Source organism: Sander lucioperca, chromosome 19 (assembly GCF_008315115.2).
Source record: "Sander lucioperca isolate FBNREF2018 chromosome 19, SLUC_FBN_1.2, whole genome shotgun sequence".
Taxonomy (NCBI): domain Eukaryota; kingdom Metazoa; phylum Chordata; class Actinopteri; order Perciformes; family Percidae; genus Sander; species Sander lucioperca.
Genome location: NC_050191.1, coordinates 10,930,008 through 10,947,557, shown reverse-complemented (window position 1 = coordinate 10,947,557; position 17,550 = coordinate 10,930,008). Strand labels below are relative to the sequence as shown.

Sequence of the window (17,550 nt, the reverse complement as noted above, 5' to 3'; positions counted from 1 at the left end):
CTCCAGAATTAGATTCTGTCGTCAAGGCAAATATTTGGAGCCATGCTTCCATTTGCCCACTGTTGAGAGTGCACAGCTGTTCATACGTTTTTAAGGGGAAGACAGAGTAGAAAGGCACAATAACTTATTTTCATATGACATATGTATATACCATACCTTGACTTGAAAATGGTTCAAACTAAGTAAGGGAGTTGCTGCCTACATACCAGCAGGTGTACTTGAGGTCATACTGGGGCTTTCTGTTCTAAATAGGCCTTTTTCACACTAGACGTTTTGACTAATTATAGCTGGAAATACACAGGTGTACGTAATACCATTAATGATGGCTCTCTTCCATTTTGGTGTGCCAGTAAGCCATGTAAATGCACAATGCTCTGACACATTAATGTTGTTTTTTTACTCCTGTGTTTGACAAGTCAGAGAATCTGCTTTGGAAAAACACCCATGCATGTTTGTTTTTTATGGCAGACTTTTATTCATTAAAAAGTCAAGATGGTGAGAGTAGATAGTTTGTAATAACAGGTGGTAGTCTCTCTCATATGTAGACAGTTGTTCACAACCACATGGAGATCCCCAGGATAAAGTTAGTTATATTTGGCCCCAGTTGCCCAATGTGTTGACAGTTGGGGGTACATAAAACTGCTTCATGTAGCCTACTGGTACTTTCATCTTTAAAGAATTATGTCGGTCAAGAGAGAAGTCACGATGAAAGTAGGTTTAAGTTCTGGCTGGTATTTTCCCTCAGATGCCTCTGCCTTCCTCCCTGTACATACCTCATCCCAAAATGTTGTCTGGTGTACAGTGTAGCAATACATGACATCATAACTTGTTTATTTAATCAGAAACCCCACTGTGTGTTTTGAGAAGTTTTCTTTTTGTAACAAATTAGTAGGGCTGCTCCCTCTTAGTCGATTAGTCGACTAATCAGTCGTTTTGGTCTTAGTCAACTTAGATTTCTTTAGTCGATTAGTCATGTTTTATGCTTTTTTTCATGCTGAATGACTTATTTCCAAGAACCGTACGAGCACATCTCTGGTAAACACAAGAATTAAAGTGGTGCTTTTGCATGACTCTTTGCGGAGAAACTCAGATTTACAGATCTGTCGATTTAAATCAACTAATCGATTAGTCGATACAATTGAATGAGTGTTAGTCGACTAAGAATTTCTTTAATCGAGCACAGCCCTACAAATTAGAGGAAAATTGTAAGAAATAGATATATGTTGCAAATTTGACATTTTTAACATAACTTACTGGTGTTCAGAATTGTAAAGGCTACAAACGTCAAACAATCATCAAAGTAAGTTATCATCAGCAATAGGACCAAGTGTCCTTGTGTTTCTATCAGACACTCCTTTAAACGTCACTCTCCTCCTCCTTTTAACATTTGTAGAATGTTTTTTGTGTTGTCCTTTTAATGATTCACTGTTTGCACTTGGGTTTGGCAACATTACAATATCTACAGTGAGACGATATAAATCTGTCAACTGTTAGATATTTTGCCTCATCATTTTTCCCATTAACATCTCTGGTTGTGTTCGGCCACAGGAGGACTGCTATGAGGCAGTATTGAATTTCTATTAGATCTTTTTCATCATTGTGTGAAAGTACCTTGCCTTTATGTTCGTAGCTGGTTATTTTATCCATCAACTGTGTCTTGAATATTTTTTTAGATAATTTACGGTATTAATATTGTAATATGAAATTACACAATGATAAAGGATGTTATCCATCCATACCTTTACTCTGCATTGATTGGGCCAATTCTAATACTCCCCCAGACCAAAGGTCCAGAGTAAGGCTGCAGCAGTGGTGTTCGTCGTCACACTGACTTAACGTTCACCTATATATAAATAAACCCTGGCTATATAAATGTGTATAAAAAGCATTAAAGTAGTGACAATAATGCTTTCCTCTAAATCTCCACAAAATGATTGCCAGTTTTGTACTAGATGTTTCCCCAAAGCACTGATGCTTATTGGGTTGGCTTCAGGAAATGAAGAATCAGTATATGAGGAGGTTCAGTTGTTGCATCTAGGACTTGCCTCCCCCTTGTACTCTTCTTAACGTGTATCCTACTACTACTGTGACTTTATTCAACTTCAGCTTAGATGTTGCTTCAGCCAGAGACAGAAAGTTTTTTATTTGACACACGAGAGCCTCTGCTGCAGTGAACTCGACATATATTCAATCACTGAAGCAGCTTCCACTCTTGAATACGAAAATACTCTTCATGTTTTTTCCTGGCCTCATTCTTCTTCCTGTCTTGGACAAAGTTTTGTAACACTGAGCTGTTGAAGTGTCTTGTAGTTGTGACCTGCTGGATTCACTTTGCTCCAGATAACGCTTGATAATAGTCCAGGCGACTAATTAAGGTCGGTCCTGCCCTTCAAAATTGTGACATTTCAGCTTGTGAAATGTCCCAAGCCTCTTGATTAATGAAAAGAATTTACTGCAATTTAACTCTGCATAGCTGTAGCAAGATCTATTTCATATGCGCCCGGTTAGAAAAATTCAGACAACCGGTCTTATTTTAGCTGAAATTAGAGTATAACTATGAAGCACTAAATGCTTACATGAAATCCACAATGCTTACCCTGCTGAAGGAGACTATTGATCAATGCGAGAAATTGGGATATCATTGCCTCGCTAAATCTTACACACTGATACACAAAAGCAAACCAGGAAGAAAATGTTGAAAGTGTGTCAAATGTGATTAGAGGTCGACCGATATGGGTTTTCTCTGGCCGATGCCGATCTTTAGAAATCAGGGTCAGCCGATGGTCGATTAATGCTGCCGATTTATTTTGGCCGATATGTGCTTGTTTTTAAACCTCTATTTGAAAGATAAAATGTAACACTAATATACACAGAATTTCTCAACAAAAACATTTATTGAACACTTCACCAATCTACACTTGTAGCCTATACTTCAATTAAAAATGTATAATGTACAAACATACTGTATATTGTATAAATAATATATTAAATAAACGAAACAGGTAAGAAGAAAATAAACTTTGTCAAATAAACTTTTAAATGAAAAAAAATAAAGTTTAGTGCACTTAGCAGCATTTATTAAACTTCTGAGAATACAAATCTGCTTCACAGAAAGTGACATGTTATTATTAATCTCAACACTATTTCCTCCTAACTCCTGTTGAATCACATAAGACTAGGGCTCTCTAAAGTCAGTTCTTGTTCACCTTGTTTGTTAGATCATTGTTCATTTGTTGAAGTGTTATGTTTTTAACACTAGGCTGCCCGCAGATGCGCCTGCCTATTAATCGGCTTGATATACTGGCTGATGCCGATTATGTTAAAAAATGCCAAAAATCGGCCGGTCGACCTCTAAATGTGATGAATATAAGTACTGTATTTAGAAGTTATTTACAAGGGATTTAGGAAGTGAGATAAAGTAGCATCTGTAGATATAGGGAGATCGGTATAAGTATGAAAATGAAAATTAATTTAGGCAATAACCACAAACCACTTGAGCCACAGAGTAGCCACACACAATGCTGGTAAATACAGTGTTCATCCCTAAACTGATTGTAGTTTCTGTTTTAGGTGATGTTTTACGTGGTTCTGCCAGGGTGGACGGTGTATGACAGGCCTGTTTGTAGCCTCAGACTCTTAAGTCCCTTTTCATCTCTGCCTAAAGTAATTATGTAGACGCGAACGGTTAAATGAGTACCATGTGGCACTCTGTAATTAGATTTTTGGTAATGAATAGGTCAAATACCAGTTGCAGGCATTCGAGCACAGAAATTCCCTCTGAAGACGGGGCTTGACAATATAGTTGTTGACAAGGAACATGGGTGCCCTGTTGCAGAACATGGATGAGAAGCTTGTTTGTACTTTGACTATCCAAAAAAGTCATTTTAGTGTTTCATCTTCAAAAGACCTATATATGAACATATTGGAACTGTTATGTAAATATTGGCCGGCCAGTGCTGCATAGAAATGAAGATGAGATTTTACACAACCACTGCGCAAAGGAGCTATTCACCCTAGTGTTATTTCAAAGGTTTTTACATTCTGCAGAGAAACAAGACTGGACAAGTCTAGTTTAGTCAGGCCACAGTTTGGACCTTTGGGGAACAAACGGAAACATTTGACCTTGCACTATACGTCTATAAAATGGTACTGGAACATTTCTTTGTGTAGGTTTCAGATAATTCCTCCCTACTGAAAGTTAAATGTTGATAGTCGCAGTAGTAGTAATGTTGTAGTTTCTTCACCTGATCAGTCAACAATATCAGCTCCAACATCACTGATTAATTCAGGAGTCTCATCATCGGCACCAACTGTGTGGACGAATCAAGAGAGCTAGGTCAGCTAATTTATTTTTGGGATCAGAGCGCAAACTGCTACAGAAGCTTACTGTTTGTGACCACACATGAGAAGCAAGTTATATTTCCGGTTTCTTCTCTGCAAATGTTTTTTTCCTCCCTTCTCCTTCCCGTCACCCTGTCGGACATTTGCTGCACCTTTGGATGGAGTGAAAACTATTCAAAACCAAATCAATATTGGCATTAGCAAGTCAAAAGTATCCTCAGTCAGTCAAAGCTTTAGTGTCCCTGCAGTTCTCTTTACAGATGTGGAAGACCTAATAGAAGAAATAGGAAAATATTCTCCACATAGACACTTTAGAAAGACATTTAACTCTTCCGGCTCATAATTCCATTAGATAACCTTATTAGCAATCCAGCTCATATGTAAATACAATTTTAAAAAGCTAAATGTATGACCAGACCGTGCACGAAGTGGAAAAGCCAAGGAAACAGCCTAATGCTGCTTTTCACACCACATCAAGAGCAATTAGTTGTGCATCTTGCCTGGAGTCTGCTCACTGAACTCATCTCATACATTTTTATTTGAACAATGCAGATTCAATCTGCAACTTAAACACATTCACTTATCTTTCCTGCCCTCCTCTGTAGACTGTTAAGCCGCCTACACATGATAGGCGGCAAAACCGCTTTGCGCGGCCATCTATGCGCTGCGCTACCCCTGGCGTCGCGCACTGCTTGGATTTGCCGCTTTGCGCTGCGCTCAAAGTTCAAATTATTTCAACTTTGACCTAGTTGCTGCTGACCTTTTTGAAAGCGCAACCAATGAGATAACAGCATGTCGTTACGTAGCAACGGGGAAATAGCTTCCTTGCCACCCTTGATGACGAATACCTGCGTTGCGCTTTGCTTTGCTCGCTGCGCTTTGCTCTGCGCTCTGCCTAGCGGTGCACAGAGAGCAAATCGCTTATCATGTGTATGTGGCTTTAGACTGTCATTCCGAGGCAGACATAATTGAAATTTTTTTAAAACATTAAAATAGACAAATTTTGACTGCACTTTGGTTCTAAAAGATTCAGTCCAACATCAATTATATTTGACTTTAAAAAAGACACAAGTTGAACCATAATTAAAGGAAAGAGGGAAAACCAGCTGCAAGTTGCTAACTCTGTCCTTTGTTTTTAGGGAGGAGCAAAGAAACAATGCTAACAAAGACATTTTGGGAAACCGAAGGACACCGATAATTCCATTTTTTCCTACTGTGTAAGTTTCTAGCAAAGACAAGGCAACTAAATATCAAAAATGTATATTTGGAAGTTGGAGCTCATTAGAAACATGTGAGCTGTTGGGGGAGTCCTGTGTGTCTGTACGTCTGCTGACTCTAATTGGCTGTCACATTTTGAATTCTCCCCAACGCAGTGCGAGTCTCTCCTCGCCTCACCCCTGTGGGCGCAGCTCATGCCACAGCAGTTTTACAGCAGAGTATTCAGTGACAGATTAGCACTTGCTGCAAAGCCAGTGTGATGCATTTTGTTTATCACTCTCCCAGCTCTTACAAACACACAGCCTCATCCCTGAAGATGATCACAGATTGGTCGACGGATGTGGTCAAGTTGCCAAGTTGGATGTGGTCAAGAATAATTTGGGATACATTTTATGTTTGTTTTACCTTGGGTTGTCTTTTAAAAGTTGAACATGTGCCATCCCACAAGGACATGGGCACCTTTTTTTGAATTGCTCTCCTGTGTAATCTTTGTCATATTGCAGGAGCTTTGGAGGTTGGAAGGCACTCTGGCCCATCTGTCATTATGAACTCATTCCTTCTCTCTCTCTTTCTCTAGTTATCTCTCTCTCTCTCTGTGTCTTGTTCTGTTTATCTACATCTCTCCCTGTCTCTGCCATGCTTAATGGTATTCCGCAAAGTTATAAATACACATCACCAGATGAGTCGTGTGATGTGTTTCCAAACAATAGGACAGTGAAGGGTGGGTTTCTTGTCTGCCTCCATTTTTTCTTTGGCTTCTCTCACTGTTTAATTGCACACACTGAGAGATAAAGGTCAACACACTCATATATTCTGCACTGAGTAGGAGGTGGTCCACATGGAGGGCGATCTTAATTGCTCCTGCGCCGGGCCACCACCACACCGATACTCCTGATGATCACTGTCATCTCTTCAGCATTATTATATAATAAATGGAGCACCAGGAAGCAGCACCCACCAGCATCACTGGAAAGTTTTGAATGCTGATACAGGGTGTGGTACTTAAAATGTAATACCGTCGTTATTATAACTGTACTTAACATTTCTTTAATAAGGCCTGTATGGCAAAGTATTCAGTAGTTTTCAACAAAGCACATTAGGGTGGACTATAGGAAGATGTAAAGCGACAAACCATACTTATAACTATACTTTCATAGAATTTTCTAAACTGTTAGCTAATAGCTAATAGGCTATTGTTGGCAATGTTGCTAATTAATGAGCAGCACAGTTATATGGAAATTTTTGATTTTTGCCTGAATGTGATTAAGTACCCTTGTCAGCTATTTACTTCATTGGATTTTCATTTACCTTTTTGAGAACCACTCCACAGCTCTACTACAGGCACTTCTGTAATGTTTGTAATAAAAAAAGTGAAAAGGGTCCTTGAGGTGGCTCAGTCAGCCGTCTGCAGATGAACTGTGATCCATGGCTGTAACAGCTGCTCCCCTCACACAGCTGTCTGACTGTGCTTTCCCCTGCAGCTGCCTCCATCTGCCCCACCCCCCCACCACATCCACATGGAGTGCCCTACCTTGATCCTCTCCATGAAATCACAATTCATTATTTGAAGGGTTGTCGGCAAGCACAATGCGCCAGAGCACCTTTAAGGTGAGAAATGCGTCAGGATAACCTGAAGTCCCAGAAACCATGATGAGTTTCTGAAGTGCAGCAGCATCACCTCCAGAGGCCTGTGCTCACTGCTGCAGTAAGCTAGAGTTGTGTATATTTGGATTTAACACTCACATGCTTCTGTTTTTACTAGTATCTTTTAAAAAAATAAATAAAAGTACAGCTTAGGGTTGCAACTAAAAATGTAAAATGTCTGAAAATATATATATATATTTTTAAATGCCACTATTGCCTAAAACCCGAGGTGACATTTTCCTGTCTTGTTGACATGTCTTGTTTTGTCCAACTTATAAGAGGAAGGCTCAAAGTTTAAAATTATATAAAACAGAGCAAAGCAGTAAATCCACACATTAGAGAAGCTGGAAGAAGAAGGCGTTTGGCATTTTGCTAGTATAAAATGACAAATCAATTTCCTCTCCGTCAACTAATCGACAGCTCTAGTACAGCGCCGTGTTAGGGACAGAACGGAGTGATTAGAAAGACAATTTATGACACCCCTGACCTGTCAAGAAAATCCATTAGAAAAGGTTAAACATTCTCAGTTCCCTCAGCACCTATTGTAATGTAATACATGTGCAGAACATTTATTTATGGAGAAAGAAAGAAAACGTTATTTTTCTTATTGATTTCACTGCATTTACAATAAATGGTCCCAGCCCTACAGTATGTTTAACCTTCCTACTGCTGCAGTAGAAGTGGCTGACTTTAGAGAAATACTCAGGTATTGTTGAAGCATGTGTAACATTGTAACTTTGTAGAACGAGTCCTTCCTTTTGTCCTTGGACAGTTTTCTTTCAGACCATTGTGGTTTGGATATACTGTAAGTTGTGGCAAATATGGGCAGAGTTATTTAGTGAATGAAAGGTAAGAATGTTAGCCGCATTTTTCTGTGGACGGCAATGTTGGCCAAATTCATTCATTGTCCCCAGAGAATGAATCTTACCTACTTTGGTGATCCCATGACTTTTCCTCTAGCGCCACCATGAGGTTGACGTTTTTGTTTTTCATTGAAATATCTCAGCAATCAGTGTGCAAAAAACATACAGATCTTTTTTTGTCCAGTTGCAGTCCAAACATGTTTGGTGATTTCTGCTTCCCAAAAACGTATTTACCTGATGAAGAGCCACTTTGGAAATTGGCTTGACAGCTTTTGGATGGATTGCAATGGAATTTGGTAAAGACAGATCCCCCTCAGGGAGAATTGTAATAACTTTGAGCTCCTGACGTTTTATATAGCGGCATCATCAGGCTAAAATTTCACTTTGTCCCATACGTTGGTTTATGACAAAATACCTGCAAAACTAATGACTTTCACACCGGCCTCATCTGTAGTTTGTCTTAAGTACTAATTAGCAAATGTTGTGTTATTAAATAAGTTAACATCAACATGTAAGCATACTCATTGTGAACATGTTAGCATAAGGATGTGAGCATTTAGCTGAAAGCCCCATTGTGCCTAAGTACAGTCTCACAAAGCTGTAGACTCTCAGTCTAGTTGCCATTTAAATAAAATGGAAATTCAGTCTTTGCACTTTGGACCAGAAGCCCAACCAGACTAATTGATTACGAAGGAGGCTGTCTGAGAAATTACAGACTGCTTTTTGACAGTTTGTCTTAGTTTATTATTTATTTTCAGATTGATTTTAGCAGTGGAAGAGAGCGTTTGAATTCATTCTTGTCATTAGAAGTTAGCTGTTTCTTCTTGACACATTAAAATAAAAATCAAAGTTCCATCTTCTTAATATTTCAGTACTTGCAGTTGCTGCGTCTTGGAGCCTTGCTACCCGGGGCCTTATTAAAAATACAAGCTGTGTGATCTTTCTGTCATCCCTTAAATCCCTCATTTCGTCTCACTATCTGTCTAAAACTCAGTCAAATGCCTCCTAGACTGCTGGGGAAAAAAAGCACATCCTCACTCTGTTTTGTTGCAGGATATGTCACTCCACCTCAGAAACCTCAACTTTTATTCATTCACAAGCTGCTCCAGCTGCTATTCCCCCATCTCTCCCACATATGATGGGACTGTGAGATGTCAATTCTGTCTGCACTTCCTGTTTTTTCACAGAGGAATTTCAGGACTGTCTCAGAAAGCCAGTGTGCAGAGAGAGACTCTCTTCTGTATTCTTTTTGGTTTGGGGGGGCATGCAATAATAGGATAGGAAAGCAGAGGAGAGAGAGAGTGGGGGGGGGGGGAAGGGAGGGAGACATGCAGGAAAACCATTACTGGTCGGATTCGAACCCTGGACCTTCTGCATTGAGGAATAACCCTCTGCACATGTATGCCTGCTCTACCAACTGAGCTAAACAGCCACACTCTTCTGTATTCTTTTGACTTCAGATGAAGATATTCTGCCCAGACCTGCATGGTACTATTAATCACAACATGAAGCATCGCTGAGTGCCTGCAAACGTAACGTTCTTTCACACGTTTTGACTTGGCAGGAAAGAAGAACTAGAATAATATTAAAGCTTGTGTTAAATGCATCTCGTCAGTTTCCATACCTCTAAATCAAATTAACATACTGCTAGACTAATTCAGTCTGCGTTATTCATAGGCCTGACCAGTAATTTGCTGACTAAGTCATTGCTTGCTCAGTGCTTACCATGTGGAGCAAAAGGTTTTTTTATCTGGGTCATCAGTGAGGCGGCTGTGCTATAGCTTCTACTTTCCCCTGAGAAGACTACAGACCGCTTGATTTGTACGTGTTGCAGGATTTAGCCTTCTGAAAAAGGGCTGGATTGTATAACCCATTTGCATTGATTTTCAGTGTTAGTAATGGAATATTTACACTATAATATTACTCAGAGATTAGTCATCATCTGGAAGGACGTAATTCAACATGGCAAAGTCTATCAAAAGAATAATTTAATGTAATGTGTAACTTGTTCCCTGCAGCCATACAGTGACTATTGCTCAGCAGCTTCATGTAATATTGTAACTGCAGACTGTGTTGTATAAGGTGAAGGCAAGGACGGGCATGTCAGTAACTCTCTGAGTGCAAATATATTTTATAGCTCACTCTTAGACTTGAGCCATCTTGCATGCTAAAGCCTACCAGTGAAAATGGCTATAACGGCAGCTCTTTACGTGCTTAACACCAAACCGCCTCGCAGCTCAGCGGTAGGTAATGATGGCATTATCATTGATCCCCACAAAGTAAATCCAGAGTGATCAATGCTTTCCTGTGTGTTTTCCATGCAAACAGCAGAAAGATTAAGATGACTGCAGTGGAAAGGAGACTTTCTGCAGATTAGAAAGCTACAACTGAGATTGGGATTTAGTTTCTATCTGTGTGTGTTGCTCTGTTCCCCAGAAGCAGACACGGGCAGAGCTTTAAATCAGCATGTTTTTGGCTCCAGATTAGGCCTAGCAACAGCATTGCCAACATCTGTCTGCCATTGCCCCTGTGACACTGGCAGTCATGCAGCAATTAATCAGACTGTTGTGATAGTCGCCACTCGGTCACTCCGCACATCCCTGAGCAGCAAGATGATGGGTAGCGTCCAAAGGGTCATATGTCCTGGGAGGTTTTACTGTACATGTTCCCTCCTAACTACACCAAACTGGCCTGTAGTTACTTTGTAGTAGCAGAGCATCTTGTATAATGTTGACCTGGATTGCTCGGTTTCCTCATTTGACTGTGGCTGCACCTTTGTAGCCAATAATATACTGTTCATTCCACTTCTGTATCTAATGCATACTGACACTCTGTAATTGCTATTTAAACTGGCAATTGGATAATTCAAATCAGCCTTTGGTCAGTAACTTGGTAATGTTGTGTATCCAGGTGGCTTCATGCTTAGTGCTGCTGGCTAACACAACTTTATTTGACAAAGCTTAAAGAAAAGCTTCTGCTCCTCAAATGTGCGCCAGCTGTTTTGCAAGATGCTGTTTTTCAGGAGAGTCGGTGGAGAAGTAATCTCTAAACATCAGAAATGCCCGTCAAAAGGAGGCAGCACAGAGAAATGATTACTTGACTCAGAAAAAAGAAGCCTTTTTTGTTCTTTGTTTGTTTTTAAGATGGTATCTGTCTATGTTGTGATCTAACCAGGCAGTAATGAAAACATACCCATAGAGGTTTTATTCACCAGTAGTGGGAATAATATCCTTATCAAGAGGAGCTGTTAATATCGACAAAAGGTAAACACGACCTGCGTTCCTTTTCGCCTGTGGTCTGTGTGACTCTGAACTGCACTGCTTTTTCAAGGCTCACACTCAGTGTTTAGTACTGTATTTGATAAGAATTGTTTGGCACTTTGCCTATCAGTTGACATCCTTGGGGCTTGTGCTGTGGTGTGATATAGCTATAGAGCTCAAAAAGCCTGCTGCTTGTGGAAAGAAACAATCTGTCCTGAAATTTAGATTAAGCTCATGATGTAAGATTTCTTTTAGAGACGTTGACGCGTTTTTAAGGGGACCTCCTACAACTTCCAGTTTTGCTGTGGATTTTAGCCTCAGGCTGTCTTTTCAAAACATCTGCAAAGAGAAAATGCATCTCCTGAGGCCTTGAATTTTTCTTACATTCTTTGTATTTTCTAACCAGCACTTAACAGGGTAAAAATGGGCTGAAGAGGGAAATGTATTTGTAGATATTATTGCATTGATCTTAAGATAAAACACAAGCCATTATATTCTGAAAGCTCACCTCCAGTGGCCTCTGGAACATTTTGAAAACTTTGAAGTAATACTAGCAAGAATACAGTAGTCTGCATCAGAAGGTGCAGCTGGTTTCCTTTGTGACAGCCTGAGCCCTTTTCTCTTCTGAGCCAGTGAAGATAATTCCACATCACTTTCTAAGATGTACTGTTATCAGGGATGCTCAGTAATTTGAGTCAGTGATGAGGTTGGGATGCAAGAGGAGGCCTTTAATGAGATTTGCTGGTGGTGTTAGCTTGCCTACTGTGTGTAGTTTACTAGTGATGGCTCTCCCCTGTTTTGTGCTCATTCTGTGTGACTTGGAAAGAGAGGAAATTGAAAGAATAAAAATATACCCCCTGGTATTCTGCAGCACACTGATGATTTATTTTCCTGGACTAGGCAATCATGCACATAATGCAGTGGAAAAAAGGATGAGCTGCAGAGTCTTGCTTCATAAAAAAAACATTTACAGTGGTTGACTATGGAAAGCCTGACTATAAATAAATGCTACTGAACCTTACCTTAGGGCCCTGCATCCTTTCACCTCTTCTGTCTCTGTAACGACAAACAAGACGGTCACTTTTAGTGCAAAAGAAAGAAGTCACCAACGTCTTGGCCATATTTAATGACTTTGCTTCACTAACTGCAGCTTGCAGTTCTCAGTCATGCGTTTTGATAGGTGCATGAAAAAGATGATTTAGAACATAAGACTGTGTTTGTGGGCGCTACCTCAACTAATCTATTTAATGCAGCTCATTCTTTCTTATACTTAGTCACTTTGATCTTGCTTCAGATAATTATTTAATCTTTTGTTTCTGTTATTCTCTCCCAGGTGCCTGTTTTGACAAGGAGAGGAAGATTTCAGAAGCCCCCATCTCTAGAGTAATTCCTGACAAGAGGCCAGAAAATGAGCACAACCCAGATGGAAGCAACTTGCCCACCCAGCTATCTCACTGACCTGTGAGCAGCCATGCCCTCCCTGCATTGCCCATCGAGGGGAACCCTTCTCCAGATGCGGAACTGTTTTCTGACATAGATTTGGAAGAAAGCTGAACCTCACAATAGAAATGGCATTAGTTTGTGTGGGCTATAACACATCAGAGTACATATTAGAATACAGGGGAGGCTGAACCTTGAGCCAATATCCACAGGACTCTTAAGAGCGGGCAAACAGCCTCAGATGAGCTTTACAGGAGAACAGAGCCCAGCTTAGATGTTTTAAATATCCAGCCCACTGCCTTGCTGACAAGGTCGTATCATGGCTGCTGCTGATCTCCATAGCAACGGTTCCTTGGTGGGGCGAGGAGCAGACTGAGAGAGTCAACAATGCAGCGTAACGGTGGTGGGGTCGGTGCCGGTGGCCAGCCATGGGTGTTACGGCGTGTGCGTCTCACCTGGCTCAGTTTCATGCTCTTCTTCATCCTGGTCTTCTTCCCCCTCATTGCCCACTACTACCTCACTACCATTGACGAAGCTGGGGGTCCTGATAAGCGCATCTTTGGGCCGCGGCCCGGTGGCGAACTGTGTGAGGCCAAACATGTGCAGGATCTGTGCCGAATCCGTGAGTCTGTCAGCGAGGAGCTGCTGCAGCTGGAGGCCAAGAGGCAGGAGCTCAACGGGGAGATCGCCCGACTCAACCTGCGCATTGAGGCCTGCAAGCGCAGCATTGACAGCGCCAAGCAGGATCTGCTGCAGCTGAAGAATGTTATTAGCCAGACAGAGCATTCCTATAAAGAATTAATGGCCCAGAACCAGCCCAAGCTATCACTGCCGGTCAGGCTGCTGCCAGACAAAGAGGACCCAGGACTGCCACCACCCAAGTCTGGGCGCTCCTGCCGCCTACGCTCCTGCTTCGACTATGCGCGCTGCCCTCTTACGTCTGGGTTTCCTGTGTATGTCTACGACACGGGCTCCTATCCATGGGCGGACTATCTTGACCCCCTGGTGAAGCAGGCTTTTGCAGCATCAGTTAAGAACAACCTTTATATAACTGACAACCCCAGCATTGCCTGTCTGTATTTGGTGCTGGTAGGGGAGCTGCAGGAGTCAGTCTCCCCACTGCCATCTCCTTTAGAGCTGGAGAAGCAACTAAAAGCTCTCCCTTACTGGAGATCTGATGGACACAATCATGTGTTGGTGCATCTCTCCAGAAAGTCCATGACACAGAACTTCCTGTATAATGTGAGCACAGGACGGGCGGCAGTCGCTCAGTCCACCTTTCTGGAGCAGCAGTACCGTGAGGGCTTTGACTTGGTTGTGTCCCCACTGGTTCATGCCCTCACAGAACCAAACTTTTTGGAAGTGCCCCCTCAAGTTCCTGTAAAGAGGAAATACCTCTTCACCTTCCAGGGCGAGAGGGTGGAGTCACTGAGGAGCAGCTTACAGGAGGCACCCCCTCAGTCTTTCGAGGAGGAAATGGAAGGAGACCCACCAGCCGACTACGATGATCGCATCATCGGCACCTTAAAGGCGGTGCAGGACAGCCACTTGGATCAGGTGCTGGTGGAGTTTACCTGCAAGAACCCACGGCCAAGTTTGCCAACTGAGTGGGCTCTTTGTGGAGAGAGGGAGGACAGGCTGGAGGTGCTCAAGGTTTCAACGTTTGGCTTGGTGATTGCTCCAGGGGATGGACAGCTGGTGGCCTCAGCAGGCTGTGGGATGAGGCTCTTTGAGGCCCTAGAGGTAGGGACCATCCCAGTCGTATTGGGGGATCACTCCAGACTTCCATATCACCAGTTTATTCGATGGAGTGAAGCTGCCATTATAGTCCCCAAGCCTCGTGTCACAGAGCTACACTTCCTGCTGCGCAGCCTATCAGACAATGACATGTTGGCTATGAGGCGACAGGGCCGCTTTCTGTGGGAGACCTACTTCTCCACCTCAGAGAATGTTCTTAACACCCTCCTGGCCAGCATCAGAACCAGCATCCAGGTTCCTGCTGCACCCATCAAAGAAGAGCCAGTCCACGAGATTCCCCACAAAGCAGGGAAGCTGGCAGGAACTGATGCCAACCTGGCTGACAACGGTGATCTGGATTTGGGTCCTGTCGAGACAGAGCCCCCCTACGCCTCTCCACGCTTTCTCCGCAACTTCACATACACAGCTGCAGACACCTATAGAGCATGGAACCAGGCCCCGGGTCCTTTCCATCTCTTCCCTCACACTCCTCTGGACCCTGTGCTGCCCTCTGAAGCCAAATTCCTTGGCTCAGGTACTGGTTTCAGGCCTATCGGTGGAGGTACGGGAGGCTCGGGGAAGGAGTTTCAGGCAGCTCTTGGAGGGAACGTGCCCCGAGAACAATTCACTGTGGTCATGCTGACTTATGAGAGGGAGGAGGTGCTGATGAACTCTCTGGAGAGGCTCAATGGACTGCCGTACCTCAACAAGGTAGTGGTGGTGTGGAACTCACCCAAGCCTCCTTCAGATGACCTGCTGTGGCCAGACATCGGTCTGCCGATTGTGGTGAGTGCTCCTTCAAAAATTCCTCCAATTCAACAAATGCACACATATTCATCTACACGGTGTTGGTTTCTTTTGTAAGGAAAACATCTCCGTCTCATCCTGTCTCTCTGAAGCAGCTTTACTAAAAAGATGTGAAGAAGTCTGACATCCATGAATAATACAATTTGTGCTATTGAATAAGTCCTGGAAAATAAACTATTAATGTGGTTCATATTCACATCATTAGTTTGTGATGGGGACAAGTGGTAGGCTGTAATAGAGGAACTAAAGAATAGATTCTAACTTGTCAGTGCTGGTCAAGTCTTTGGTGCTATCTGGCACTAAGATTATATGTTTAGTGTTTCTATATGGCACATGGATGGAATGCCGTCCCATGTATAGAATACTTCTGTGCTCAGATGAATTTTACTAAAGAGTAGAGATCGGTTAGTGCAGTTATTAAGGTCAGGTAGAAGTACAAAATGTTCTGTGTATAGCATTACTTAAAGTGTACTTAACTATACTAACTGGAGTTGCTGTGAGTAGTTGGATTTCTTAAAAGTATCACTACTTACAGAAATGTTGCTGAGCAGAATCTTGTCTTGCGCCTGCAGGTTGTCCGCACAGAAAAGAACAGCCTCAACAACCGCTTCCTTCCCTGGGACGCCGTGGAAACCGAGGCCATTCTGTCGATTGATGATGATGCTCATCTTCGCCATGATGAGATCATGTTCGGGTTCAGGTCAGTGATGGTGACAGAATGCACGAGGCTCTAAGGATTCATATACAAGAGAATTACCCTATAGACAAAATTTGTAGTCACTTTCGGCTCTGGTAACATATAGGCAGTTGTCATTACTTTTTGACATTTTTCCGTTTTAAAATCAAAAGTATTTCATCATCTTTCAAGATTGAATCAAAGTAGATTAAATGTGGATTTTGTTTAAACTGATAAACAGAAAAATGCACTTTATTGTCAAAGTGAAAACAGATCTCTACTAATTTAAATTAATTTCAAATACATCGATAGTTGTTTGCATAAGTGCTCACCTTTTTAAAAAGCACTGCATTGACAAGGCAATTGATTTAAAAGTTTGATAATGATAATAGGTTGCAACCCTAGATATAATTATTTCTTTTCTCAGGAGAAGTGCTGTGAAGAAAGTTGGATAAAATGCAGTAATATAGAAGGGAAAGCTTCGTCTCCAGTGAGAAGTGAAAATGTTAAAAAAATAAAATGCATCACATTCCTGAAAACACTGAATTAGGAGAAACTGAACCAACCCCTTGAGACCGAACCAGTGAAAATAACAGAGAAACATGCTGCCAGTGCCTTGTATTTATGATTCATTTGCTAATACTGTACTTCCATAAGCCAAATGTGAAGGCCATGTTTAAACCAATTAAAGGAGCACGTTAAGGTTTTTTCTTGTGTACCACCCCTCCCTCTCCCAGACTCATCTACAACTTGATGCTGTAGCAGCTTGTCCAGGCAGGCAAAACATTGGCTCTGTATGTGTGTAGGGGGTCATTTGTCATGAATTATCTCAAACTCTGCCAGAATTACCCAGGAATGTTTCCTCACCTCCACTCTCGCCAAAGAGGAAACATTACGCAGGAGCTGAGTGTGTTACACATTTAAGTGGTCTCACATGAGCTCATTTTCTGGTAGTAGATTGCTTTTTGAGATTTCTCGCATCTTCAGTGTCTGTAGAAGGAATTCCAAGTATCTAATCTGATAAACTGAAACAGCTTTTTTTGTCCAAGACTTTCCTGTAGTTACTGGGCTACTGTATGTGTACATTTGAGCCAAGAGTGACATTTTGGTTTTAAATATACTATAATAGAAGCCAACAGAATGGTTACTTAATTGTTCCCGAGAGGCAAATAGTTGTCACACTGCCTAAATACTGTAGATGACGAGTTGAAACAGATGGATGCAAAAGGGTTGCATATGCAGGAACAGACACTCAGAAACCAAACTAATGATCATAAAAAAGTGACAATTAACCACAATAAAAATTCAGCCATAAAACATTTATTAATTCTGCCCAGTCAAGTTTTAATTAATTGATTGAAAATGAGGAATTCTGTTGACTTTGTGTTTGGTGGTGTCTCTCAGAGTGTGGCGTGAGGCCAGAGATCGCATCGTGGGTTTCCCCGGGAGGTATCATGCGTGGGACGTGAACCATCAGTCCTGGCTGTACAACTCCAACTACTCCTGTGAGCTCTCCATGGTCCTGACAGGAGCTGCTTTCTTCCATAAGGTCAGAACTTGTACC

At 41.9% G+C, this 17,550-nt stretch overlaps 1 protein-coding gene across 1 annotated transcript in view; it reads left to right on the top strand.

The window, feature by feature from the left end:
* The window catches only part of extl3 (exostosin-like glycosyltransferase 3), a 28,601-nt gene that overhangs the window by 7,232 nt on the left and 3,819 nt on the right, over positions 1-17,550 (top strand). Inside the window, exons 2-4 of the mRNA XM_031321634.2 lie at positions 12,660-15,289; positions 15,883-16,010; positions 17,391-17,535. Of these exons, the coding sequence (XP_031177494.1) occupies positions 13,154-15,289; positions 15,883-16,010; positions 17,391-17,535 (2,409 nt within the window). The 5' untranslated portion in view covers positions 12,660-13,153. The remainder of the gene's footprint in view (positions 1-12,659; positions 15,290-15,882; positions 16,011-17,390; positions 17,536-17,550) is intronic.